Source organism: Oreochromis niloticus, linkage group LG3 (assembly GCF_001858045.2).
Source record: "Oreochromis niloticus isolate F11D_XX linkage group LG3, O_niloticus_UMD_NMBU, whole genome shotgun sequence".
Classification (NCBI taxonomy): domain Eukaryota; kingdom Metazoa; phylum Chordata; class Actinopteri; order Cichliformes; family Cichlidae; genus Oreochromis; species Oreochromis niloticus.
Window position 1 is genome coordinate 49,532,631 of NC_031967.2, and position 26,782 is coordinate 49,559,412.

Sequence of the window (26,782 nt, forward strand, 5' to 3'; positions counted from 1 at the left end):
TTAAGCAGATATGGCAAATATCACACACACACAAAAAAAACAAATCACTGGGTAGATCAATATAAGAATGAACTATGTCAGAATGGCCTTATTATATATGTAGTATCATTTACTGTCCTGTGAGAGACAATAGCTTCAATGAATTTCCCTGAGTGGGCTTAGTACCCCTAGAAGAGTATTAAATGTTCACTATTTTTGTGACATATCTCCGCAGCATGCACCAACCTCAGTACAGGAAACATGAACCAGTCTACAAGCTGCATCAAACACAGCCTTAGTCTGAACTGGTTTGTTGCTCCGCCCACTGACAGTGAACTGAAAGAGTGAGGCTTGACTTGATGCAAAAGACACTCAGCTTCTTTGGAAACAGCTTTTGTAAAACTAGATGCTTGCATTAGCTCCTTAAACTTTTTAATTGATATTAAAATACTTTTAGTGGTAAAGAGACACCCCTGCTCACGACTGTTAAGTGTTCCATACACATCAAGACGACATGGAGATCAGAGCTCTCTGCATCAGACTGTGTGAGTAATTTGTCTATTTCTAAGTTATTATAAAACGTAGGTTATTCATACTGATTAAAAATATAACTGTTTAATTTTGTTTTATATTTTAGCTTAGGAAAATCGGTTATAGTATTTTTGTGGACATATGAGATATAATAATCCTTTTAAACTTTTAGTACATTTAGAAATTTTACAGTACATGTTTTAGTTGATCTGTACCTCTTTAATCTCTCTGCAGTGATGACCATCATGATTCTGTTGGGTGTACAGGATCAGAAAGTTGGTGAGCACTAGGTGTTTAATCATCCATATCAAAGTTCACATTTTGGATAAGTAAGGAATTTAGCAGAAAAAACTGTTTCTGTGATATTTGTTATTGTTTTATTTGCTGTTATATTCGTTCACTGATTAAGTGCAATATGGCCTGGATCTTTCTTTTTTCTTTGTTTCAGATGCAGTTTCTCTTCGTGTTGTTCCAAACCGATTGCAGTTCTTTGAATACGAACCAGTGACATTTCACTGTGAAGGAGTCGATTATTGTGAAGTTTTGCATAAATTCAAAGGAAAAATAAAATCATGTATCAAAACTAATAAGAGGACACCAACAGGATCATCCTGCTCCATTCAAGCTGTTTATGCAGACAACAGTGGAGAGTACTGGTATGAGCCTGAAGGCGGGAGAAGAAGCAACATTATCAGCCTCTCTGTCACTGGTATATTTGCAGAAACAAACATTTTATGACATTTATTTTAATCGATTGTATTTAATTATCAAATGCATCTCATTTAGCTGGTCCTGTGATCCTGGAGAGTCCTGCTATTCCTGTGTTGATGGAAGAAACTGTGACTCTGAGCTGCAGAAACAAAACTCATTCTTCCAACTTCAACTCAGCTGAGTTCTACAAAAATAGACGTTCCATCCATAAAAGCTCCACAGGAAGCATGACCATCCAGACAGTTTTCAAGTCAGATGAAGGACGTTACAAGTGTAGCATCTTAGGAGCTGGAGAATCACCAGAGAGCTGGCTGAACGTCACAGGTGAGACACTGAGATGTTTTAAAATAAGGTTTACAGATAAATATTATATGAATGACAGCTGATTTGGAGGTGGCTGTTGCTCAGGAGGTTAGAGCAGGTTATCTTCTGATTGGAAGATTGGTGGTTTCATTCCCCCCTCCCACAGTCTGTGTTTAAGTTGCTCTCCGATGCATGCATTGGAGTATGAATGGCTGTGTAAAGAATAGGAATGGGTATCGTTTAGGTTTTATCCGATACCGGTGCCAAACCGGTACTTTTGAAACGGTGCCTGTGCTTAAACGGTGCTCAAACCGGTGCTTAAAGAATGGAGAACACAAACTTTGTCCAAAAACCTCTCATGTTTAGCTGTTTTCCACTTTTTTTTTGGTCATTTTAGCCTTTTTGGCCAGGGTGAAGGGAGTATCTGCCATCAAACAAGAAGACAGCCGCATGTAACTACGACAGTGTTTGCTAGTTCACCTTACATGCATTAATGTAATAACATGGTTTGCCTACTCAACGTAAATTACACATGAACAACATGAAGCTACTCGCCCAGAGAAGAACGGCTGCTGCTGCCATCATCATAATTTCTGCTACACTGACAGGGCTAGGGGCCAGGACTCTCCTCTTCGGGTTTTTGGGGGATGTTGCTAACTCCGGGTCCGATAACAGGCACCACACCCACAGTAGATGTGCGAGACCTCGGCTTTTAAAAAAACGCTATGCATCGCCAGGTTCATTGTCAGATTTGAGGAGTTACCTCCTTTGCACAGTATCAGCTTAAAGCACTTGTTGCAGGCTGCTGAGTTTGCATCTTTTGCTGTGAAGTACAGCCAGACTTTTGACCGCTTCGCCTTGAGTATTTTTAATCTGTAGCTCTGCTCTAAAAGAACGTACCTACCTGGCCCCGCCTACTATCCTTGGAAAGGTAAAATGATCCAAAGTGTATGACATCTCAGGGAAAAAAAGCACCAAAATAAAGCACCGAAATGTGCGCTGCTTTTCGGTCTGGTTACTACCGTTTATGTCAGAACCAGTGCCATACCGGTACCTATCCCTAGTAAAGAATAGGTGAATGTGGTATGTTGCATAAAGTTCCAGAAGAGTAGAAAAGTGATGTATAAAAATCAGTCAATTCACCTTTTTAAGCAATGCTGTAAAATCTGCTTCTATTGCCATTTTTTGAATACTGCTAACTTTCCAGCTTCAAAATCTAAATTGCAGATTTCAATAACTAAAACAGGTGTGGTGCTTTAGAAGCTTTAAGTTGATTGGAAAGATTTTTAATATCATTATGAAGAAGCAAAAATTAACATTTGATGGTTTACCTTTCTTGTCTCATTTAAACCTTCCTGTTTTTCTTACCATTGTTTAGATTCTCAAAATAAAAATTACAAATCTAATCCAGACGAAGAGGCGTGCCATTTTTCTTCTGCTGCCACTCGGATCATTTCCACAATTTTAGTCAGTGCTCTGTTGGTGGCAGTGGGACTGTATCACATTTGCAAAGCTTGCTGTAAGAGAGGTAATGACAAATATTATTATTTATATTATTATTTAAAAACTTGATTTTTTTTAAAGAAAAGTGAATCCCATAAACTAATTGGCTTGAACCAAGAAACCATTTATACCTGTCATATATGTTTAAAAAGCAATTTCAAAAAAACATTTTGCCATTTATTTCTTTAATCTTCATAGAGGCCGACACAGTGGATGCAGGCAGAGCAACATATGCTGCTGTAAGAGAGACGGGGGGTTCTTTAGTCAGCAACAGTAGCACAAAATTACTTCTGTGAAAAGGATTTTTTTTTGTTTGTTTTCTCTTGTGGTGTTGTCTGTATCTTTGTTAGACGTGTATGTAATATTTATGAATATATAGATGCGAGCGATAATTTGAGCATCCAAACCTTACGCCTAACATCGAAACCACATTGATACAATTTTAAACCTCTTCTTTTAGACACGAACTGTCTCATACACATCAAAATGTGAAGTTCACCTTCAGACATGCATTCTGTTTCAAAATTAACTTTAAATGTAACCCAATTGTGTTCTTTTTCTTTTTTTAACAATAACATTCAGTGACTAGCATTAATTGTGTCATAAAGTACACTACTGCAGGAGAAGAAAATGCAAAATAAGAATTTTACCATTTGACCATCAAAAACATCACCAAGTAACTGTTAATGATCTAAGACAAATACATTTTTTCAATGTAAAATTAATCGTGGCATTTGTCCAAGCAGAAGCAGGAACCAGCAGAGCAATGTCTTCAGCAGGTCCCCGGCAACCCGTAGCAGTGGATCCCTTCTATTCTACTAAACAACAGGTAAAACTATGGCCTTATGTGCTGCATTCACACAATCTGTTATGGATAATAGAGATCTATAAGTTAAGAATTGGTACAATTGACAACTTCATACATGGAATATTTACACTTTTTCACACATATCACTCACTCCTAGATTTGCATGTGTAAAATGCTGATTTCACTAATGTTTTATACTGAACCAAGGGCGTAGATTTGGCATGGACGGAAGGGACATGTCCCCACCAATATCCAGCGATTATTGAATTGTCCCCACCAATAATTTGATCTCTTCGAGTAAAGAAAAACAAACCCGACAGAAAGAAGAAAAAAAAAAACGATCTGTCAACGTCTCATTCGCCCAGCGGTGCACAAAGAGTTAAATTACATTCTCTACTGGAGTCCTACGTCATGTGACAAATATGGCCAATGTGATTGGCTGTGCCTTTCAGGGAGCTCTGTTTAGTTTTAGCAGCGGCAAGCCTGCACTGCGAGGACCTGCAAGGAGGAGAGGAGGATGGCAGTAAAAAGGAAGAACCTGGTTATAAGAAAGTATTTTTCAAAGAGACCTGTAAGTCACTTAAAGACAAGATAACTCATAAAATGTGTCCGTCATAATAACGTTACAGGCTATGCTAGGCCATACATGCCAACCCTCACGATTTTCCGGGAGATCCAGAATTTCAGTGCCCTCCTCCCAAAAATCTTCCGCAGCCACCATTCTCCCCAATTTCTCCCTTTTTTCCACGTGGACAACAAAATTGAAAAACCATATCCCAGATTGGCCCAGCCAATTCCAGTTTCCAACAATGGCTTCTATTACTGCAGCTACTTAGTTTTAATATTACTCTTATTACTCTTTCTGGGTCGCAAAATAAACTTTTAACATATTTTCAGGCGAGAATGTAGCTGTGTAAACTTCAAATATATGTGTTTTTGTACTTACATTATAATCAATCAGCTTCCTTTTGTCTACTTAAAATATGTTTACAGAACTATTTTTGTATTTGTTGCAATTGCAGCTGTTCTCTTGACCAGATTACTCTTAAGAGAGACCTTTATAAAGTAAACAAGAAGTTTTTTAACTGCATAAATAAAGGATACATAAAAGTCACTGCCAAAAACTGATTGCGGCTTCTACCTTGTTACCGGAATGTTGTTTGTTGCTCAAGATGACTTGATATAATTCATGAGGGATATATTTGACATAGGTTTCAGATATTATAGACCAACAAGTTATTCATAGCAGTTTAAATACAAGCAATCAGTTTTTGGCAAATATCGGAAATCAGTTTTTGGCAGACAATCACTTTTTGGCACAACACCTGGTCCTCAGGTGGACGCAACCTCTGAATTTGGACACCCCCGGCCTGTTTCTGGCCGAACAATAATAACGGTGACATTTTACTGATTTTATCTGACAAATAAACATTGTAACATTCAAGTTGTGTATACATATATATGTGTGCGTGTATATATATATATATATATATATATATATATATATATATATATATGTATGTATGTATAGATAGATAGATAGATAGATATATGCCACCCCCCCCCCAACAGCCCTTTTGAATGTCTCCCTAATTCTGAGGTCTCAAGGTTGGCAAGTATGTGCTAGGCTTTGGCCCACATCAGTCTAAAATTGTATGTAACCATGAATAACGTGTTGCCATGTCCACCAGGAGAGACTGGACAGTATAGATGTAAAACAAATATGCCAGCAGTTTATCTCAGTTAAAGAGAGGAGCAGGCATGTGTTTGGTTCCTTCACATAGTGGACATTGAGTTGTTGTGTGGGGCACCAGTAGTCCATGTCTGTTGCTGTAACTGTAGTTCATGTTTAGAATAAAAAATCCCAGCTCACTGATCTGATCGGGGCAATAGTGCCTAAAATGTTGCATCATTTTGCTGAGAGGTCTTTTACTTTGTGGTCATCTTAGATGAGTAGTTTTATGGACAAAAACCACCAGGTCACTTAGTGTTCCCTTAGTGCTAATGTATCAGAGATGTTGGTGCACTGTTGTTAAGTCCTTAAAGTCATATTCTTTTATTGTCATGATTGTATTTGAAGCTATTTTTATTTTTGTATGATACCTGAGTTATATGGAATTTGGCTGAAGTAAACTAAAGTCTAAAATACTTAGTCAGTCATTTGTTTAATAGTAATTTAACATTATATAATTCACATATAAAACTATGAATTGTAATTTTAAATGGTTTCAAAGCATGTAGAATAGCATATGTAGGCAAGTATATTTCTCCTTTTGTTATCAAGAAGCAAAGACAAAAAGGAAAAAAAGAAACAGGGCAGGGTTCGGTGGTTGAATCATCCATCCCCACCAATGCCAAAACCAAATCTACACCCTTGCACTGAACATACTTGTTTGGGAACTACTCAAAGAAGTGAATATTGGTGTGGAATATGCACCATAGTCATTTTTTCTCTGTCTATATTGTACATGTATGAGCAAAGAAGGTGGCGTGCACAGATGCAGTGGCTCACTGCTCCTCACGTTTGGTGCTTAGTTTTTTACTTTTTATACGGGTATATGTGTAGGTGCATGTGTTTTCTATTACTATACATCGAGTAGAGTCCACTTACAGTCGCCAAGACCTTCTGAATTTGGAGTTACGCTGTGCAATGAATATTACGTCAGACTATCACCAATTCCACAGCATTCCGGAGGAAATAATAAGAACACCGGGGTCTCCGTGATTGGTTCTTCCCAGCGGCAAGCCAAAGAAGAAATATAAACAAATATAAACAAAGGAGGCAAAAGTGTGGCTGCGGGGTAAGTCTGCTAGCACGGTTAAAGAAACAACCATTTAAGCCACTGCTTCCGAGTATCTTTCTCTTAAACGTCATGTCCATAACCAACAGAATTGACAAACTGAGATTACAGATTGCAGTCAAGTATGTACAGGACAGCAGCATTGTACAGAGACTTGGCTGCAGCCATCAATTCTGGACTCGGCTATTGAGCTAGCAGGTTACAGTTCCGAAACAGTCTTGGGGGGGGGGGGGGGGGTGCAGTTAGCCACTACTTCTACCTTGCTAGGGTCTGTGCAAACACCCTGCTCAGTGATGATGTGGCCCAAGTAGTGAACCTCCCGCTGGAAAAAGCGACATTCGGCAAGTTTTGCATTTGAACCCTCCTGCTGGAGCCGAAATAGCACCACATACAGTCGCTCAAGAGGTTGCTGTACTGTTGATGAGAAGATTACAATGTCATCAAGATAGAGAAGCAGAGACTGGCATTGTTGATTACCAAAACTGTGTTGCATTAGTCTCTGGAAGGTGCTAGGGGCATTAAAGAGCCTAAACGGCATTTGGTTACATTCAAATAACCCTAAGGGAGTGCAGAACGCAGTCTTGGTCCTATCCTCTTCCGTAACTGGGACCTGATTGTAGCCACTGGCTAGATCCATGGTGGAAAATCAACGGGCACCAGTCAGTGCATCTAGGGATTCCTTAATGCGCAGCAGGCGGAATGCATCTTTCCTTGTCTTGCGCGGGCTGCCATCCTTTGTCTTAGCGAGCACAATGAGGGGCTGCTTCTCTCTCTAATCATCTGAGCCCCTAGTAACTGGTTAATCTGCTCTTTCACAACCTCATATTCAGAAGGGGGGATGCGCCTATAACGCTGCCTCACGGGGACATTATCTACAAGCAGGATGTCATGGGAGATTACTCTCCCATGAAGTTACTGCAGGAGAGACCTCACCTGCCCCTGTTCCTCTGCTGACAGTTTAGACCAGGGGTGGCAACCTTTCTGATGATGAGTGCCATCTAAAATTTCAATGTGCCACATGATTGCATTAGCGATATATTTAATAACACTCTATATTAATAGTTACACACTATATAAAACCACTTTATAAAATTATATTTGTTCGCAGATGTTGGCAGCTATCAGCAAAAAGTTATCAGCTATTTTGAAACAAAAAAAGACAACTTTTGTCCATAACAAGAACTCCATAACAGCAAATGAACTGTACAACAGAAAATGCAAGTGCTATTTATGGTCTTCTCACAACAATGATAAGAAAAATAAACTGTTTTTCTTATCAGTTTCTTACCCAGTTTATTTTTACACATGTTGATGTGATCTCTGGTCTCCCACTCAGAGACACAGGTCTCCGAGTGTCCAGCATTCAGACGGCAATTCCTTCATCTCACTCATCTCAGACAGATGGGTGGACTGGGCTATTCCAGAAGGACAGCTATGGACCCCATACTGAATGCCATAGACAGAAGGGACAGAATTGCTTCAGCCTTTGCGTCTAATCAGCCACGGACAAATGATGTCCCCTTGCAGAACATTACATTTCCTCCAACCATTCATTCAACCCTTTACCTGACTTTCCTCTAAACATAGGGCATTTCCTGTCACGGGGCACAAAAACTAGTCCCTCTGCTACAGATACACTAGCAATTGGAGGGTTAACAGATGACGTAGTGGAAGTAGAAGGTGTAGCGCTAGTACCTGACCCAACAGTCCTCTCCTGACGCAGCCTCTCATTGTCTGCTTTAAGCTGTGCAATCAAATCCCCGAGTTCCTGCAACTCTTCCTCCATCTCTGTAAGACAGCTGTGGAATTCCACACCAAATTAGCTGCTGCTTTGCCTTTATCCTGTACAGAACAAATTAAAAGAAACAGTTTATGTTACACCAGATAACAATAAAACAAAGGAACACACGTCTCTGTTTTTAAAGAGTATCTCTTTAAACAAACGCTAAGGTTGTGACAGCAGGAGGTGGGGATGGAATAAATACTCTTCACAGTTTAACAGACAACGCTACCCTGGGAATTTCACCCAGAGAATACTGGACAGAAGTCAGACTAATTACCAGGAAGACACTCAGACCCATTATACTCACTACAGAGACGTGGTTCAATGATAAAACAGATTGACAATTCATTAATAATTATTTAAAACAACTTATAAAAGAACAAGCAGACATATCAATATACAAGTATTCTAAAAAGTATTCACAGTGAATGCTTACCAGTGTGGCGGGGACAGGGATGCCACACACAGAAACAATAAAAAAAAACAATAAAATCTCAATGGTAATACTCAAAGGATCCCACCACCAAGGCACCCCAGTCTCCTCCATGTCAGGCCCACTGCATCAGAATAAAAGAAACAAAGAAAATTGTAATATATATTTTTTTTAAACTAATATGCAAACACTAGGGTTAGCCCAACTGCGTGACTAAACTGGTGATCCGCAGCTAGAAAAAGGGCCTCCTACCAGTGGTGTCAAAAAAACAAAATTACAAATCAAGACAACAGAGAGTCAGGCATTCAACAAACTAAATTAAACCTTGGGTGTGGCGCAGACGGCCTGCAACTCCGGGGGAGTTCAGGTGACCGAAAGGAGATGACAACAGGTATGCGATTCAGGCATGCTCAGATGGCCTCTACTATTTATATTAGTGCCCCCTAAAGCGCCTGACTAAAAGTAGGATCAGCCAGAACATAATATTCATTCTGCTACACTCTCATATATTAACTTCTGTGTGAAGAGTGTCACTGTGGACAAAAGTCTCTGGGTGTATTCCAACCAGAAACCATGAATGACTAAAAAGGTCCAGGTCCTTCTGAAGCAACGTGATGCCACTTTTACATCCGGTGATGGTATGCAGTTTAGTGCAGCCAGATCTGAGATGAACAGAGGTATCAGAGAGGCCAAGGCAGCGTACAAGAGAAGCATTGAAGATCACTTCAGCAACCACAACTCACAACAGGTATGGCAGGGAGTTCAGCACTTAGCCAACTATAAACCTTGCAATACCATGTTGACTAAATGGCAACACTATGCTTGCGGAGGAGCTGAACTGCTTCTTTGCACACTTTGAGGTGAAGGGACCAGAGGCAGCCAAAGCGGACCAACATTAGCAGCCTCAACAACTACCAACCAGTTTCGAGAGTGTTTCGAGAAACTGGTCCGACGTCACATCACGTCCTGCCTGCCACCCACACTCGACCCACTCCAGTTCGCATACAAAGCTATCAGATAAACTGAAAATGCCATTGCACACCACCATCTCTCACCTGGAACAACAGGGGCATTACACCAGGCTTCTCTTTGTTGACTTTAGCTCTGCTTTTAATACGATACTCCCGAACAGACTAATAGTGAAACTGCTGGATATTGGACTTCCTTCTACCACCTGCCGCTGGGTCCGAGACTTCCTCTCAGACTATGTAGAGAGAGCTAGAGAGGAGCCTCAGCCTTAACCCCGAATCTCCACAAGGTGGTGTACTGAGGGCTGGGGAAAGATAAGTCCCCTACTGTACACTCTGTACACACATGACTGTGTTAATTCCCGATGTAACAACCCTTATTGTGTTATAGCACCACTAGGGAGGGTTGCCCTGCTATTGTAGTAGTTGGGGGAGTCTCCTAGTGGGTGTGTGAGTATAGCGTGGCAGCCATTACATGCTGCTCGTGTTCTGTTCTCAGGAGAGACCTCACCATTGTAACGGCCTGGCGCCGACGACTACCGAGCCCCGCACATGTATGTACGGACAGAGTAGAGCCGTGGAGACCTGGCTTGTATGGTCTTATGTTGCTGACAACGAATAAAGGTCTGTTGTTTAATTTAACTGACTGGTTTCGAGTTATCTGGCTAACCTCTACACCACATGCCCGCTGGACCTGCTAGCCTCTCCTTCCTCGCCAGACTGCTGTTACACCACCCAGACAACACAGTCGTTAAGTTTGCAGATGATGCCACCATGGTGGGGATCATCTCTGGGGCAGACGAGACGGCATACAGAGCTGAAGTTTAGAGGCTGTCAGACTGTTGTGTAGACAACAACCTGGACCTCAATATCACCAAGAAAAAAGAACTGGTAGTCGACTTCAGAAGGTGGAAGTATGAACTGCAGTTTTTAAGCATCAACAGAGAGTCTGTGTTAAGGGTGTCCAGTTTTAAGTTCCTGGGTGTGCACATAGACACAGACCTCCAATGAAGCTCTAACACCTCTGCGGTCTTAAAGAAGGCCCAACAGCGTCTCCACTTTCTGAGAATCTTCAGAAAAATGGACCTGAAGAAGGAGCTGCTGATCGTCTTCTACCGCTGCTCCATTGAAAGTGTGCTGACATATTGCATCTGTCTGTGGTTTTCCAGCTGCACCACTGCACACAAAAAAGCACTTGAGACAGTCATTAACATGGCCCAAAAAATCATTGGACATCCTCTTCCCTCCCTGAAGGACCTGTACAGCACTCACTGTCTCAAGAGGGCACGCAGCATCCTACGGGACTGTACACACCCAGGACACCGGGTTTAAGCTGCTGCTGTCTGGCAGGAGATTAAGGCTGCTGAGGTCTCAGACGAAGAGACTCAAGGACAGCTTTTACAAGAGGGCAATAGACCTAATCAATGCTAACAGCTTACCTGATTGGCTACCTCCTTGGACGTTTTGGGGAGGTAACAACAATAACAATAATAATATTTATATTTACAACAAGGTGGAATAATGATCATGATAGCAATAATAACAATCAGCAATACACATGCAAGTCTTCTTCTTTTTATTAATTAAATAAAGTTACTGTGTTGTGTTGTGTTGTGTTGTGTTGTACGTAGTGCCAACTTGGGACAGTATTCCAGTTTCATTGTACTATGTATGACTGTGCAATGACAATAAAGAGTTTTCTTTATTATCTTTATTATTACTGTCTTACATTTTTTCTTCTACACTTCTTTTGTGTGTCTCACAGGTTGCAGAGAGAGAGCTGACTGAAGAAATAATCACATCTGAAGGAGAGTGAAAACAAAAATATAACTCAGTTTTATCACATATTGTTTTAGTAATTAACCAAGTTGTACATTGTCATCTCAGTTTGGTCTACATGTCTATAAACTGTAATAGGTTTTCTTTTTTCTGTCATATACAGCTATTTGCCATTCCTGTGTGGTCATAAGTATATATAAACCTTTGCTTGAATACAAGCAAAGGTACCAGCTTGATATTTAGAAGTTGAAGTTTAACCAATGTGTTCGATCATTCCATTTTTACACATGTATGAATGCTGTTAAAATAAAAGTGCTGCTGCAGCTTTTAACAGCACCCACTGTGGTCAACTGCAAATGCCAAAGTGTCACATTCCTTATTACACAACAGACGCACCGAGGTTGTGGTCAGCAATGAAATATAACTGCCAAGTTTGATACTGAGCATGACTTTAACTGACTTTAAGTGTGGTCTATTACCCAGACAAAATAAGTGGTGTCTTATTTCATTCTAAAACCTCTCTTAAATAAAGCCAAAGAAAATGATCTGAATTTCTACTTTACATTTGGTCATACTGTGTGAAAAGCATAAATCAGGAGCTCTATATTTGCACTTTTGTGCAAATATAATGTGTCTTCAATTTAAAGATATAATTAATGCATTTATGAATTACTTAAATGTGCAATTAATTTAAAAAAAATCCACATGCTCTACATACATAATGCAAGTAGGCAAATAGAGTTGATTATTTTCTTTTTTTTTAAGCTTTAATCTCAGCTGTTGGCAGTAGTCAAAAATAACAATGTCTCTACAGGGGTAACTTGTAATTACGTCTCGATGCTTGCTCAATCATCCAGGTAAGTAGATCCCAAAAGATGGACTCAGTTTATCTGGATGTAGTGTTTTCAGTGGGAGAAATGTTTCTTCACTCATCCAAGCAACTTCTTCAGTCTCAGCTGACTGTAGGTTTCCCCCAAATTATAAACAATACAATGCACAATGCCTGAAACTAGCACCACTGGCAAACAATAGGCTGTGATGCCAGTTACTTGATCATTAATATGTTAATTTTCATGACTACTGATCAACAACCACTGATCAAAGACCATTAATCAATGACCATTGATCAGTGGCCATTTATATCATTCAAGGGAGTTGGGGAATCCTCAAAAATACATAGAACCAGCTGCTTAATGAACGGGTGAGACAAAAAAATGTTTCCATCGATGTGCAGAGAGGAGAGGATCTGACAGAGACTTAGAATGCTTCTAGATGAGAATACTCCTCAAAAGGTATTTGAATTGAGTGAGAAGGCTCATTTAGCAGTGCATGTTAAGTCTAAAACCAGGCAACAAAGGATAGTTTGAATTACTTGTTGTGCTTTGGAAACCACAGCAAAATACAGAAAATGTCAGCTCATTCCACATATTTCACATACAAGGGTCAGTACTAAAGGCAGAAATGTGTATGCCACGGTTCCCTAGTTTCACCCCTTCTGCCCACCTTTACATGGAAGAAGTGGAAAAGAGGGCTCTGTTATCTACCCTGGAACACCACCAAGTCATTGGATCAGGTATGTGGATGACACCTGGGTGAAAATCAAATCTCAGGACATACCACAATTTGCTGATCACATTAACTCGGTGGACCAACATAGCAAATTCTCGAGTGAAGATAAGAAAAGTGTCAGGTTAGCCTTCGTAGACTATGAGATTTCCATCAGTAATAGGGGACATTTCAAAATTGTCTGAATCAAAGCATACGGATCATTATTTAAGGTTTGACTCTCATCATCCACTGTAGCACAAACTGGGTGTCATCAGGACGCTACAACACAGAGCAAACACCATCCCCACAGACACAGTGGCCAGGGAGGCAGAAGAACAGCACATCAAGAAGTGCCCTGAGTAATTGTGGTTATCCCAGCTAAACATTTGTCAAAGCTGGGAAGGCACCAAAAGAAAGCTCCAGGCGATTCACAAAAGAAGAAGGACAACTGCTGCAAAAACCCTTAATGATCCCTTATCTGTCAAGAATATCAGAACAGTTAAGAATCTTTTTCTCTAAACACAACATCTCTGTGACTTTCAAACCCCAAAACATGCTGCGTCAAAATTTGTTCCACTCCAAAGATCGGGTCCCTCGACACAAACAGAATAATATAGTGTACACTGTTAAGTGCCTCGAGGATTGCTAGGATTTATACATCAGGGAAACCAAACAACCTTTGGATAAGTGTATGGCACAACACAGGAGAGCTAACTCGTCAGGCCAGGACACTGCAGTGCATTCACACCTACAGGCCAGTGGACACTCTTTCAATGATGAGGATGTACACATCCTGGACAGGGAGGAACGCTGGTTTGAGCGCGGAGTCAAGGAGGCCATTTACGTGAAAAGGGAAAGACCATCTCTGAATCGAGGAGGGGGCCTAAGGGTACATCTTTCGCCATCTTACAATGCTGTGATTGCAGCCATTCCCCAACTCTCTGTACATGCTATTTATGGCCTTTGCAATAATCATTCATTAATGATCAATGGTCTTTGATCACTGGTTGTTGATCAATGGTCATGACAATTTGCATATTAATAAAGAAACTGACCTAACAGCCCATTGTTCACCAGAGGTAGTAGTTTTAGTCATTGAGCAAAGGTTGGGGAAACCTGCAGTCAGTTGAGGCTGTAGAAATCACTTGGATGGATGACAAAACATTTCTCCCATTGAAGATGCTATGTCCAGATGAACAGAACAGAACTTTTATAGGATACAGCAGTTTCTGTAGTAAAAATCTACACTGAAACATTTTTCTTTTGTTACAGATGCAGGTTCTGGTAATACTGTTCCAAACAGACTGCAGTTCTTTGAATATGAAGCAGTAAAATTTCTGTTACTTTCAGTATAGTCAAAAATTTGAGAAGATCAACTCTTCTCTCTTTTCAAACTGTTCATTTAGACACTCAAATGTGAATTCAACAACAAATCCAAACAGTCACAAATGGTGATCTATTCCTCCTCTGCTGCCACACCTTGGATCACTAACGTTATCTTACTTAGTGCTCTGTTGGTAGTGACAGTGGGACTGTATTATTTTAGGTTAGTGTGACAGAGGTAAAGAAAACTCTGATATTACTTTGGTTATCTGTCCCTTCACTCCCACTGTTTTTCTCGATCCAATGAATATAGACTTTCTTCTAGACCCATTTACTACTGCTCAGCCCAGGCTGATACTCACCCACAAGGTGAGCCTCATTGTAATTAAAAGCTATTTAATGGTGGCATTGAGATTAAGCAACAGGAGACACATTACCTAGCAATTTGAAAGAATCATCGATGCTCTTCCTGATGCAGCTGGTCACAGATGATCTGTACTCCTACCAGGTTGGTGTGGTTCAATTCGCCTTTTCACTGTAGGGTCCCTTCATTCTTCACATATCTGTGTCAAGCTAAGTGTAAATTCAGGAGCTTAATGTGTATTGTACAAGCACACACACTTCTTAGCAGGGCAAAGCTATGCCCACAAACGGCAGCGTAGAAAATCTAGGCAGCTACTCAGTGTCTGAGCAACCAATCAGAGAGCTCTTTACATCGCACCACATGGCTAGTTTGTATTGCTTTGGGATTTGAGCTAGCTAAACCAGTAGTTAATCCAATAGCTAATATAATGTTAATGTCAGAACTAAATCTTTGATTTTTGAAATCATTGACTTATTTCTCTTTTTAAATTGTGTTTTAAAAATGATTTTGAAAATCTACTATTTTAATTTTTAAAATAATAGATTTTTGATTTTGAAATTAGAAACTGGTTTTTGAAATGAGGTTTTTATTGAGAGTTTATTTCTTTTTTGTGAAATTAATTTTCGAAAGTATTTATTGATGTATTAATAATTCATTTTGAAAAATAGTGTTTTTATTTAAAATTGAATTATTAAATAATAAATTACTTTAGCACTGTTTGGGTAAATAAAATAATTTTAAAAACATAATTTCGTAAATCAATTTACGAATGCATAATTTGTTGTACCATTCATTATTTAAGCACAGCGTTCTTTGTTTCCATGCATGTGGGACTTGTGGTCCTCCAAAGTGGTGAATGTATGACGATTTGTAAATGAAGATAGTACTGTACATAATTAACTAGGGTGAACACGGATAATCGTATTAAGCATTTCAAAGTGTATCCAGACATTTATACAAAATGTATACAACACAGAAAGTTCACTCTGTCTCACAATGTAATTTCTGTTTTCTCTGCATCCTATCACACAGAGACTCAGAGAGACCACAGCCATCATATTCATCTCGTCTTATGAATTTTTTTCACTATCATGATGTTGGCTTTGGCCCTGCTTTTTGTGGGACGTCGTCACTTTAGGAAAATCAGAGCTATAGCTATCTCATGCTTGCCAGGCTATAAATGTCATTGTGAGATGAGAGAATATTTGAGAATAAAAATATCATATATGTAAATACAATTTTTAAAACAGACACCATAAGTCTGACAAATATCTGCAAAGTCACAATTGTATTGCTACTTGTCTATTAATAAACTTTGTGGTGTGTTTGTGGACACCCGTGTGACCTATGATTTTCTGCGTACTGATATGTCTCTCTTTTTACCTGATTGTATTTTCCTTAAAAAAAATCAATACAGAAAACAAAGATTTTATTATGTACCTTAATAATTGGCCATAAAATACAAGACACATATCAAATACATATATATATATCACGTTGGACATGACAGTAGATCATTTTAAAACTACATTTGTGAGTCACTTGTTGCATTTCAGTGATTTATCTTCTGTAATAATTTTATATGTCTCATGGTCCTGGGTTATTTGACCCAGCATTTTGAGTTTTTATGTGTTTTTGTCATTTTGTATTATAATTTATGTTTAAATCTACTTTGTTAGTCTTGAGTTTATTCTATAGTGCCAAGATTGTTCTCTGTTTAGCTTTTGATTTTTGATTATTAGATTCCCTCTTGTGTTGTTGCCCTCTGTGTCTCTTTCTCGTGTCTCGTGTTTCATTCTGTTCCCCCCTGCTTGTCATGTTTATCTTTGTTTTTGTGTTTATCTGCACCTCTGTGTGTGTTTCCATTACTTCCTGTTTTACTTTGGTAGTCTCTGTGTGTGTCTGTGAATATGGCGTCTGTGTGCACCATGTTTTGCTTTGCTCCTCTTACTTTGAAGGTACCTTGTAGCATGTATTATGTTTAGCTTTGCCTTCTCTGCCTCGTGTGTAATTTTCCCCAGCAGTGTTCCCCATGAGTTTCATGTTCCCTCATTCCCTGTGTCTTTAAAGCATTTTGTTTTCTTCTTTCCAGTGTTGGAATCTCTCTCCTGCCTTTGTGAGGCTGTCTGTGAAAAGTCTCTCTGAAAATTGATTTTGCTTTCAGGTTTTAGGGCTGCAGTTATTTCTTTACTTGAACATAATCAAGTGAAATATACTGTAAAGATAAAGTAAAAAACAAAAACAAAATAGTTTCAACTGTGAAACATCTTAATAATTACTAATGAAGTTGGTTGCCAGAAGGAAAATTGTGGCCACTGGCAGAACCTGGCAGGATCTTGTTGTTTTTATTTAATTATTTGGTACAATATTTATCATTTTATATAAATATAATATACAATGTTCATTTCAGCTACCAGTAACAATCAAAATCACAATGTCTTTATTGTCATTGTCACAGGTACAATGAAATTAGAAGTGGTCTCCAACCAGTGCATCATCCATAAAAATAAAAAAATGTCAATACAATCAATAAAATAAGATACTTAAAGATAAGATAAGATAACCTTTATTAGTCCCACACGTGGGAAATTTGTTTTGTCACAGCAGGAAGTGGACAGTGCAAAAGTTATGAAGCAATAATTAGAATAAAATAAGAATAAATACAGTACACAACTGTACAGAATAGAATAAAATAAAATACTATATACTATATATATTACTAATAAGAATAATCTTACTGTATGTACAAACATTTACATACATTTCCACACACATGCCTCAGTCAGTGCATAGATCATTTCAAGGGTAGCGTGATGGTCATTTTTTAGCGACAGCATTCAGATATGTTATTCAGGTTGAGTAAAAGCTGTGTTTGAGTCTGTTTGTCCTCACGCTTATTGCCCTGTATCGTCTGCCCAAGGGCAACAGTTCAAACAGGGAATGGCTTTTACAATGTTCTAAGTTTTTTTAAGACAGCAAGTATTGTGTAGATCTTCCAGCGTGGGGAGAGGGCAGCCACTGTGAAGTTAGTGTACCAGATGCATATGCAGTGCATTAATGTGCTCTCAATGGAGGCTCTGTAGGACACCAGCACTCTCTGTTGGGCCTTTTTCAGCAGCTCTGAGGTGTTCATGCACTAGGAAAGGTTCTCTATGTCGACTCCCAGTAAGCAAAAGTCTGCCATTTATTGATATTTGTATGCAGACGTGCGATCATTTGCATCTGGTGTGTAAGAATACATTGTCGTAGTATTAGGGATTTAGTTGTATTAACCATAGTAAAGCATTATATTCCTTATTCATTTAAGTAGGTCATAGTTCAAGCTGCTAAACATTCACATATAGAGCACACACACAGAATTGGGAGAATCAGAGGTCAGAGGTTTATCTGAGAAGCAGAGGCGACAGAATGCTGCCGTTAGTGGGATAAGGTGTTGGTAAGCCAAAGCAAGGACAAAATAGTGTGCAAAGAAGTGTGCAGCAAGGACATGAGATAGGGAGGCAGAAGAGAGAGGGATCAGCAGGCACCTAGTTTTGAGAGACAAAGGTTGTCGATGTCTGTGTATAAAATGAGTGCTGCTGGGACTGCCCCAGGGGAATTTGATGTTGGATCCTGAGCTGTGAAAATCCCCATGTACATGTAATAAAATGAATTGATTGTTTATTTTGAGAAAAAAACAGGAATGGAATATTACACTTTTTTGTGATGCATTATACAGGGAGTGCAGAATTATTAGGCAAATGAGTATTTTGTCCACATCATCCTCTTCATGCATGTTGTCTTACACCAAGCTGTATAGGCTCGAAAGCCTACTACCAATTAAGCATATTAGGTGATGTGCATCTCTGTAATGAGAAGGGGTGTGGTCTAATGACATCAACACCCTATATGAGGTGTGCATAATTATTAGGCAACTTCCTTTCCTTTGGCAAAATGGGTCAAAAGAAGGACTTGACAGGCTCAGAAAAGTCAAAAATAGTGAGATATCTTGCAGAGGGATGCAGCAGTCTTAAAATTGCAAAGCTTCTGAAGCGTGATCATCGAACAATCAAGCGTTTCATTCAAAATAGTCAACAGGGTCGCAAGAAGCGTGTGGAAAAACCAAGGCGCAAAATAACTGCCCATGAACTGAGAAAAGTCAAGCGTGCAGCTGCCAAGATGCCACTTGCCACCAGTTTGGCCATATTTCAGAGCTGCAACATCACTGGAGTGCCCAAAAGCACAAGGTGTGCAATACTCAGAGACATGGCCAAGGTAAGAAAGGCTGAAAGACGACCACCACTGAACAAGACACACAAGCTGAAACGTCAAGACTGGGCCAAGAAATATCTCAAGACTGATTTTTCTAAGGTTTTATGGACTGATGAAATGAGAGTGAGTCTTGATGGGCCAGATGGATGGGCCCGTGGCTGGATTGGTAAAGGGCAGAGAGCTCCAGTCCGACTCAGACGCCAGCAAGGTGGAGGTGGAGTACTGGTTTGGGCTGGTATCATCAAAGATGAGCTTGTGGGGCCTTTTCGGGTTGAGGATGGAGTCAAGCTCAACTCCCAGTCCTACTGCCAGTTTCTGGAAGACACCTTCTTCAAGCAGTGGTACAGGAAGAAGTCTGCATCCTTCAAGAAAAACATGATTTTCATGCAGGACAATGCTCCATCACACGCGTCCAAGTACTCCACAGCGTGGCTGGCAAGAAAGGGTATAAAAGAAGAAAAACTAATGACATGGCCTCCTTGTTCACCTGATCTGAACCCCATTGAGAACCTGTGGTCCATCATCAAATGTGAGATTTACAAGGAGGGAAAACAGTACACCTCTCTGAACAGTGTCTGGGAGGCTGTGGTTGCTGCTGCATGCAATGTTGATGGTGAACAGATCAAAACACTGACAGAATCCATGGATGGCAGGCTTTTGAGTGTCCTTGCAAAGAAAGGTGGCTATATTGGTCGCTGATTTGTTTTTGAATGTCAGAAATGTATATTTGTGAATGTGGAGATGTTATATTGGTTTCACTGGTAAAAATAAATAATTGAAATGGGTATATATTTGTTTTTGGTTAAGTTGCCTAATAATTATGCACAGTAATAGTCACCTGCACACACAGATATCCCCCTAAAATAGCTAAAACTAAAAACAAACTAAAAACTACTTCCAAAAACATTCAGCTTTGATATTAATGAGTTTTTTGGGTTCATTCAGAACATGGTTGTTGTTCAATAATAAAATTATTCCTCAAAAATACAACTTGCCTAATAATTCTGCACTCCCTGTATTGTTGATTTATAAGAAATGCTGTTTGTGTAGAATCATGATTTTGTTTCTCTGATTAGGGAGAACAAAAGATACTGCACAGGAAGCCAAGGCGGAGAGAAAGAATGTGAATGCTTAGTTTGGAGGGTTGCCAAAGCTATAAGAATGTGAGAAACGATCAGACACTTCGAGATCTGCCGGACATCCTCCCATGCACATATCCGAACGTTTGTAATGCTCAAAGTATCGTGTGGAATAAAGAGAATTGTACTGATTAAAGTGATTGTTGAATGAAGATTAAACACCGAGTGTTGTTCTTCCTTCAGCCTGAAGATCAAAAAGTTAGGGTTTTTAACAGGTGGTATGTAAATGGCTGTTATTATGACAACAGTGAACTCCCTTGGAAGATAGATGGGCCCACATTTAAAAGTCAGATATTCTATGCCCGGGGAACAGTGATGGTCTGTGATCACTGTTTGTACACTGACTGTTGTTCACATACAGACAGAGCCCCCTTCCTTTGCTTTTACTGGAGTCCACTGTTCGGTCGGGGCACTGTGTGGTGTAGCCTGCTAGCTCAGAGTCTGGAACGGATTGATGAAGCCGGAACATGGTGATAAGAAGCATGCATGAATCTTGACGTAGTTATTTGCTAGTATTTGCAGCCTCAATTCATCCAACTTGTTTGAGAGGGACATGGCATTAACGATGAATAGACTGGAGAGCGGTGGTTTGAATGGCTGCCTTCATAGCCTGGACAGTCCACCGGCCCTGCAGCCTTGCCTTTTCCTTCTCCCTCGATGCCGCCTGCGCTTCATCCCCAGAGGGGTAACAATCCACAGAGAGCCTGGTCTCCTCGCTATTTCCACCGGTATCTTATGCAAGTGGATGAATTTGCCAGTTACACTCTCAAAGTAACTTACTCCAATCATGTCAGCTGTAGATGTTATTCACTCAGCAGGTACTACACAACAAAACAAGAGACGTACAAAATATCCGTACACCACCGACCAGTGGCGCAACTGCGTGAGCAGGAGTTCCAAACATTTGGGATCAACTGAATGTCAACATGATGACAATTCTTTATGCTATGCTTATGCTATCTATATAAACACTTATCAGCCACTTCTTTATGCTTGTTCAGTTGCTCATTAACCCTTTAAAACCAGTCGGAGCGGGGACGCTCCGTTTTGCGTAACTATTTTTAAATCCCTGTAGAACCAGAACCGCGTAAGCTAGCGCATTTTTTTTTTTTACATATGAAACAGGAGGAGTTCTACTTACATCTTATGCCATCAGCTTGTCCTACGTCACGGTTTCCTTCAACAAATAGCTTTGCAAAATTTGCATAAAAATCACTTGCAGTAACAAAAACATAATATTCCAGAAACACGCTTTGCCGATCCGATCAGCTGTTCATAACATTTCCTATGTCGGAATAGACGTCAGCGCGAACTATCGCATGTCCGCCATTACTCGCCCGAAACCGGAAGTGACGTAATTTTCACGGAAAATGTAGTTTTTTACCTTATAAGCCTATACTGGTATTTTTAAAAGTCATGTTTGACGTTATGCTTTTCTTTATAGTTTCTGAGATGCTTAGAACTCACATTGCACTGCTGGAAATAGTTTATTTTGATGCATATGCTGGTTGTTTTGCAAATTTCTATTATAATATTTATTTTCGTTTTTCCTGCAGTATACAAAAATTGGTGTATCTCAAAAATAAAACTATGAAGACACTCAATATAAATTTCCTGTTGCTGGAAACTATTTTTTGTATTTACAGTTCTGAGGGATAAACCTCTTAAATTTCTCTAACTAGAAATATATGTAAAAAAAACAAAAACAAAAATGATTTTCAATTTTTTTGAAGTTTATTGCAGTTTTTTGCAATTTATGTAGTTACTATGGACTTACTGCATACATATTATTAAAATTTGGGCTATAACAGTTGTATTTATCTATAGCAACTTGAAATGCTCCCAAAAATGGCACTATAGCATGTAAAAATATAAAGATAAGATCTGTTGGACTTGGTTCTGTCACAGCTGGCGGGGTGAGCCATGTGGTGTAGGAGGAAAAGGACCCAAAATGCAGGCAGTTGACTGGTGATGAGAGTGATGTTTTAATTACAGAAGTGGAGTGACAGAACAGGCAGTGAGGAATGACGAACGACTGAAAAAACCTAGACTGGGAAAACTAAAAGACAAACCTAAGCATGAGACGGAGAGTGGAGAATGCAGAGAGACGACGTAACACTGAGAAACACAGACGATCCGACGACGAACAGAAGCCAACACACACTATAAATACACACTAGGTAATGAGGAGATGACATGCAGGGGTGGACACAGCTGACACTAATGGAAATGATTAGAAGCAGACCTACAAAGTAAAACCAGAAACACAGACTGTTTTACAACAAAACACGCAGGGACCTGAACGGAGCACAGAGGGGAGACACAGGTAGGGATAATAAACACGACAACCAACCCAAAGAATTAATACAGAATCAGAATAAACACCAAACACAAGATGAAACCAAAAAGGAACACAAAACACTGGGTCAGCGACCCAGGATCATGACAGGTTCTATGGTAGGTCTTAAAGGGTTAAAACAAATATCTAATAAACACACAATGTTTGTGCTCACAGTTGCAGATTTTATTGATATCTTGTGCATATAATGTCACTCAGTCTCCACTCAGAGCTGGTACCGGCACACCCCACACTGGTCTCACACCTCACCATAATAGAGAAGACTCTCATTAGTGGGATTGCCACACATTTGGGCTCACCCTCCACCCAGCAACACCCCTCCCCTGCACCTGAGCTGGGGACCACACCTCCACTACACATGGCAAAGCCAAAATGGATTTAGGCAAAGGGATATGATTGGGATAACCTCCTGAAGTTCAAACTGAATATATGAGAATTGGCAAGACAAGTGACTTTGAATTTGCAATGGTTGCTGGGATTGGTGGGTTATGTGAGCTGATTTACATGGATTTTACCAAAGCTGCACAATAGAAGATTTGAAAAATGTTACTGCAACACAAGGACCCAACACTGTGCAGGCAGGGCTGCTTTGATCTGACTGTAGACATTAAAAAGTCCTTGGGAAAGATGTTAGCTGATTAGAGAGTTACAGACCCGTGACACTCTTACTCAGTTAGCTAGTGGCTAATGACCAATGTTCTCGCTAAGCTGCGCGCGTGCACAATTGCGCACTGCTGGCACGGTCTCTGCGCACAGAAAATCTGCGTTGCGCACAAAAAAAAAAAATCTAACCTGAATCGAAATTAAAATTAATACTTTAACAATTCTGTTTTGCAGTGTTAGTCAGTAAGTGACTGGCTGCTCCTGTATGGGATTAGAACGATGCCACCTTATCCCATAGTCCAGCCACTAATGCTCTTCACATTCATATATATGCAGCTAATCAACGTCATTGACAGGCTATGACAGCGTCCTTATGTGCCGACACCGGTGTTTTAGCTAGCAAAGCGGCGTGGCTGATGTGGAGTGAAGCCACGTTAATGACAACGTGTACAACCATTGGAGAGGTGAGCAGGACAGACGGAACAATTGAGGGAAAAAGTGTGGACTTTATACCAGTTTTTAAATTGTGTTGATAGGCCACGTAAAACCAGAGTTATGATAAAAATATCTGCAATGTTTGGTTTTCTTCCTGAATACTGTCGTTGTTTATATTTACTGCGGGAAGAAAAACTGTGTTTTATAAGGAAAACGCTCAAAAGCCTGTGAGCAAAAACAAAACCAAAAAACCCCCCACCCTTTCCTATTGGTGGAAAAATGTACCATGTCGACCAATTCAAAAAATGATATGGCAACATGGCATTGATTGTTTAGGGAGGGGGGAAGTTTTAGAAGTGACGGCGGTGTTTGAGATGTGAGAGATTTGTGACGTTTAGCACAAATCTTGTGTAGTTAGTGTGTAGTTAGTGTGTAGTGTAGTCAATAGTTTTGTTGTGTGTGTCAGAACAATGAGGCGACTGCTAAATGTTACAGGTGTTACAGGAGTGATACATCTCCTGTTGTCAGGCCTGCAGGTATCAGGCTGTTGTTTTACTTTATCTCATTATGGACACAAATTATTTTTGGAGTGGCACAAATGATTTGTGTGGCATCAGATTTGATGCAGAACAGCTGATTGTTCTGTAAATAGTTCGAAATGTTTATTTTAAAAAAAATACTTGAATGCATTTGTAGATAAACAGCTGCAAAAACTTTGTTGTTTGTGTAACCCATGTGAAATACAGGGCTGCAAAATCCCTTTTTGTTATTTAAGGCTATAGCCTGTTATTGTCACAAGGGGGTGCTGTGATGCAGTCTTGTGTTCTGACGACCTTGCGTCTAGTGCGCAGGAAGCATTACTTGTCTCTTCCTGTGAGATCTTCCCTCTGATGGCGGTCAAGTGCGTGTCGGAGCGCATGGAAAATAATATTTTGGTATGCAATGCTGCAACCCGGTTAATGAGACCAGATTGTTTTATGTATAAATGCTAATAAGCTACTGTTTTATTAGGCCCCGAACTCTGACCACAAAGGAATAACATCTGTCAAGTTATTTGTGTTGGAAAATCCCGGTGAGTCACGTGCTTTTGTTAGCTACCTGTTAAGTTAGATAATGTATTTCACTAGCCGATTCAGCTCAGAAACCTTTGAACAAAAACCAATCGGGAGCTATGAGAATCTGGTGTGTTGTTTTGCTTCTCTTGTTGTTCTTTACAGTGTGTTTATAAGTGTTGAATGCTTTGAGCTAACAATGTTTTACTGGCGATGCTAGCTGCTAATAGCTGTTAGCCACCCCACCGCCCGAAGCCATATTCCGATCGGGGAGGTATTCAGATAGAAGCACTAGCTCTGTATATATTAGAATGGTTATGTCTTAATAGATATGAGCATATTACAAGTTTAATAGTATTTGCATTGTGAATTAAGTCACATTTGCTTGTAAGCCTTAAGGATCAATGTCACTTTCATTGCTATGTCTGTTTATATTACTGTTTAAGCTGCTGATGTTCTTTTTTGTGATATAATTTTGATAAAATAGTTGATACTGGTACAAACAAGTTACTGTAACCCTTGTAACTTGGTCAAGCTAAAGAGAATGCCATTTGTTATTAATACATTTGGAAAAGAAGTTAATGAGCTCATGTTAAGTACGCAAGATGGGAAAGAAATTGATTGTTCTGCACTGTTTGTGTAGATTGGTTTTTTTGAACTACCAGAAAGGATTCTGGAGAACCACTGACGGCGAGAACAGCCCAAATGAGATCCTGGATGATCGTGAAATGGTGTGGCCAGCCATGCGATCGGATTGTGGATCTTGCCTGAGAAACTGATTCAAGCAACCCTGGATTTCAGATAAGCCCTATGCACTACTTTTCCTACCCGGATAATAGGGTCTGCACACTGACAATTCCCCTACAGTACACCTGTTTGGGTTTCAACGACTTTAAAGGACAATTCAGACTGGACAATTCAAACTTCACAAGAGGAACACTTTAATCTGTTTCATTCATTCAAAAGAGCTCTGATACAATTCAGTATAAGTCTTCCATTTAAGTGTCTTTATTTTATTTTGTTCTGTTTTGCATCTATTCACCTTAAAACGCACTATTAGTGTGCAATTTGGTTTATTGTGTTGTACATGTTATGAATGGTACTGAGGCAATAAAGGTCCCAGTTATTCACTTCCAAGCCAACTCCTTTTGTGAGTCTCCAAAACAAAACCTCCTTCTGAACCTGGAAAGATGTCTAGGGTCTCTATTTGAGGTGAAAGTGTACTGGTCCTGAGTAGAGGCGCTACATTTGCATAACTCTTTTTATGCTAATTTTTTAAAGAACTAACTATATAATTAATTGCCCAACATTGATCATTAAATACTGCATTTTGCAGACAGAGAGTTACAGGACTCTATCCCAGACCACAGACTCATAATACAAGTCAGAGCTTTATTAAAAAAGAAAACAACTGTGTTTTCAAAATTGGAGTTCAAGTTATTTTTACTTCCAATAGTGTTAACATACTACACAGGTCATGAACAAGATGTTTTTTTGTAATTTTCCTTGTAAGTGGGCTAAAGCAGTTAATTAAAAGTAGTCTAACATAAATGTAAATGCTGTAATTTGATTATTTTAATAAACCATGTAACTTGGATGGATTCGATGCTGACGTGACCACAGTGCACACGTCTGCTGTTGCTCACAGTGGTCCAAGGGATCGCTCAGGGAGTTTGTGTGTTCGCTCAGACACATGAACTATTAGAGGGAACATGGCTAATGACCACCACTACTTGTGCATTTAATTAAAGAACAGGTAATCTTTTGCGACCCTATTGCACAGTGCACACACAGCATGCTCATTTGTTTCAATTTGTCAGTTGGCACAACTTAACAACGTGTACATAATAACCTATCACTCCTCTATGCTATAGACTATAGTGTATGCTGTACACCCTACTTACTGGTTTCTGTTGCATTGGTCTGTATCTTCCAGTTAAATTGTGTGTTTTCCCTACAGCTCTGCACCAAAAATGGACGTGCTCTTTGCAAGCTCAATCCAGGCTTATAAATAGAGCGTTCTGCTGTCAAGGGTGAGCATTGCTTAATGGTCATCAGGTGACTGATGCAAGCCATATCCTTTTATTTATCATGTTGCCATCTTGTTGT

The 26,782-nt window shown here is 39.7% G+C and overlaps 1 protein-coding gene and 1 long non-coding RNA gene across 7 annotated transcripts in view; both read left to right on the plus strand.

The window, feature by feature from the left end:
• The first annotated feature begins 214 nt into the window (after positions 1 to 214).
• The window catches only part of LOC102080065 (low affinity immunoglobulin gamma Fc region receptor II), a 33,921-nt gene continuing 7,353 nt past the window's right edge, over positions 215 to 26,782 (plus strand). The window contains exons 1-7 of one of the 5 annotated variants that reach the window (XM_013266320.3): positions 215 to 524; positions 745 to 789; positions 959 to 1,219; positions 1,297 to 1,545; positions 2,903 to 3,052; positions 3,774 to 3,856; positions 11,586 to 11,935. In XM_013266320.3, the coding sequence (XP_013121774.1) occupies positions 494 to 524; positions 745 to 789; positions 959 to 1,219; positions 1,297 to 1,545; positions 2,903 to 3,052; positions 3,774 to 3,856; positions 11,586 to 11,636 (870 nt within the window). In that variant the 5' untranslated portion in view covers positions 215 to 493 and the 3' untranslated portion in view covers positions 11,637 to 11,935. The other 4 variants (XM_013266321.3, XM_019353910.2, XM_019353912.2 and 1 more) reach the window with 4 other exon arrangements.
• On the plus strand, positions 24,352 to 25,590 carry LOC109198440 (uncharacterized). 2 transcript variants are annotated; one of them, XR_002059238.2, is made up of 3 exons: positions 24,352 to 24,556; positions 24,633 to 24,693; positions 25,317 to 25,590. It is a non-coding gene; the product is annotated as an uncharacterized LOC109198440 (long non-coding RNA). The 2 variants fall into 2 exon arrangements; XR_002059237.2 differs by having other exon boundaries at positions 24,352 to 24,693.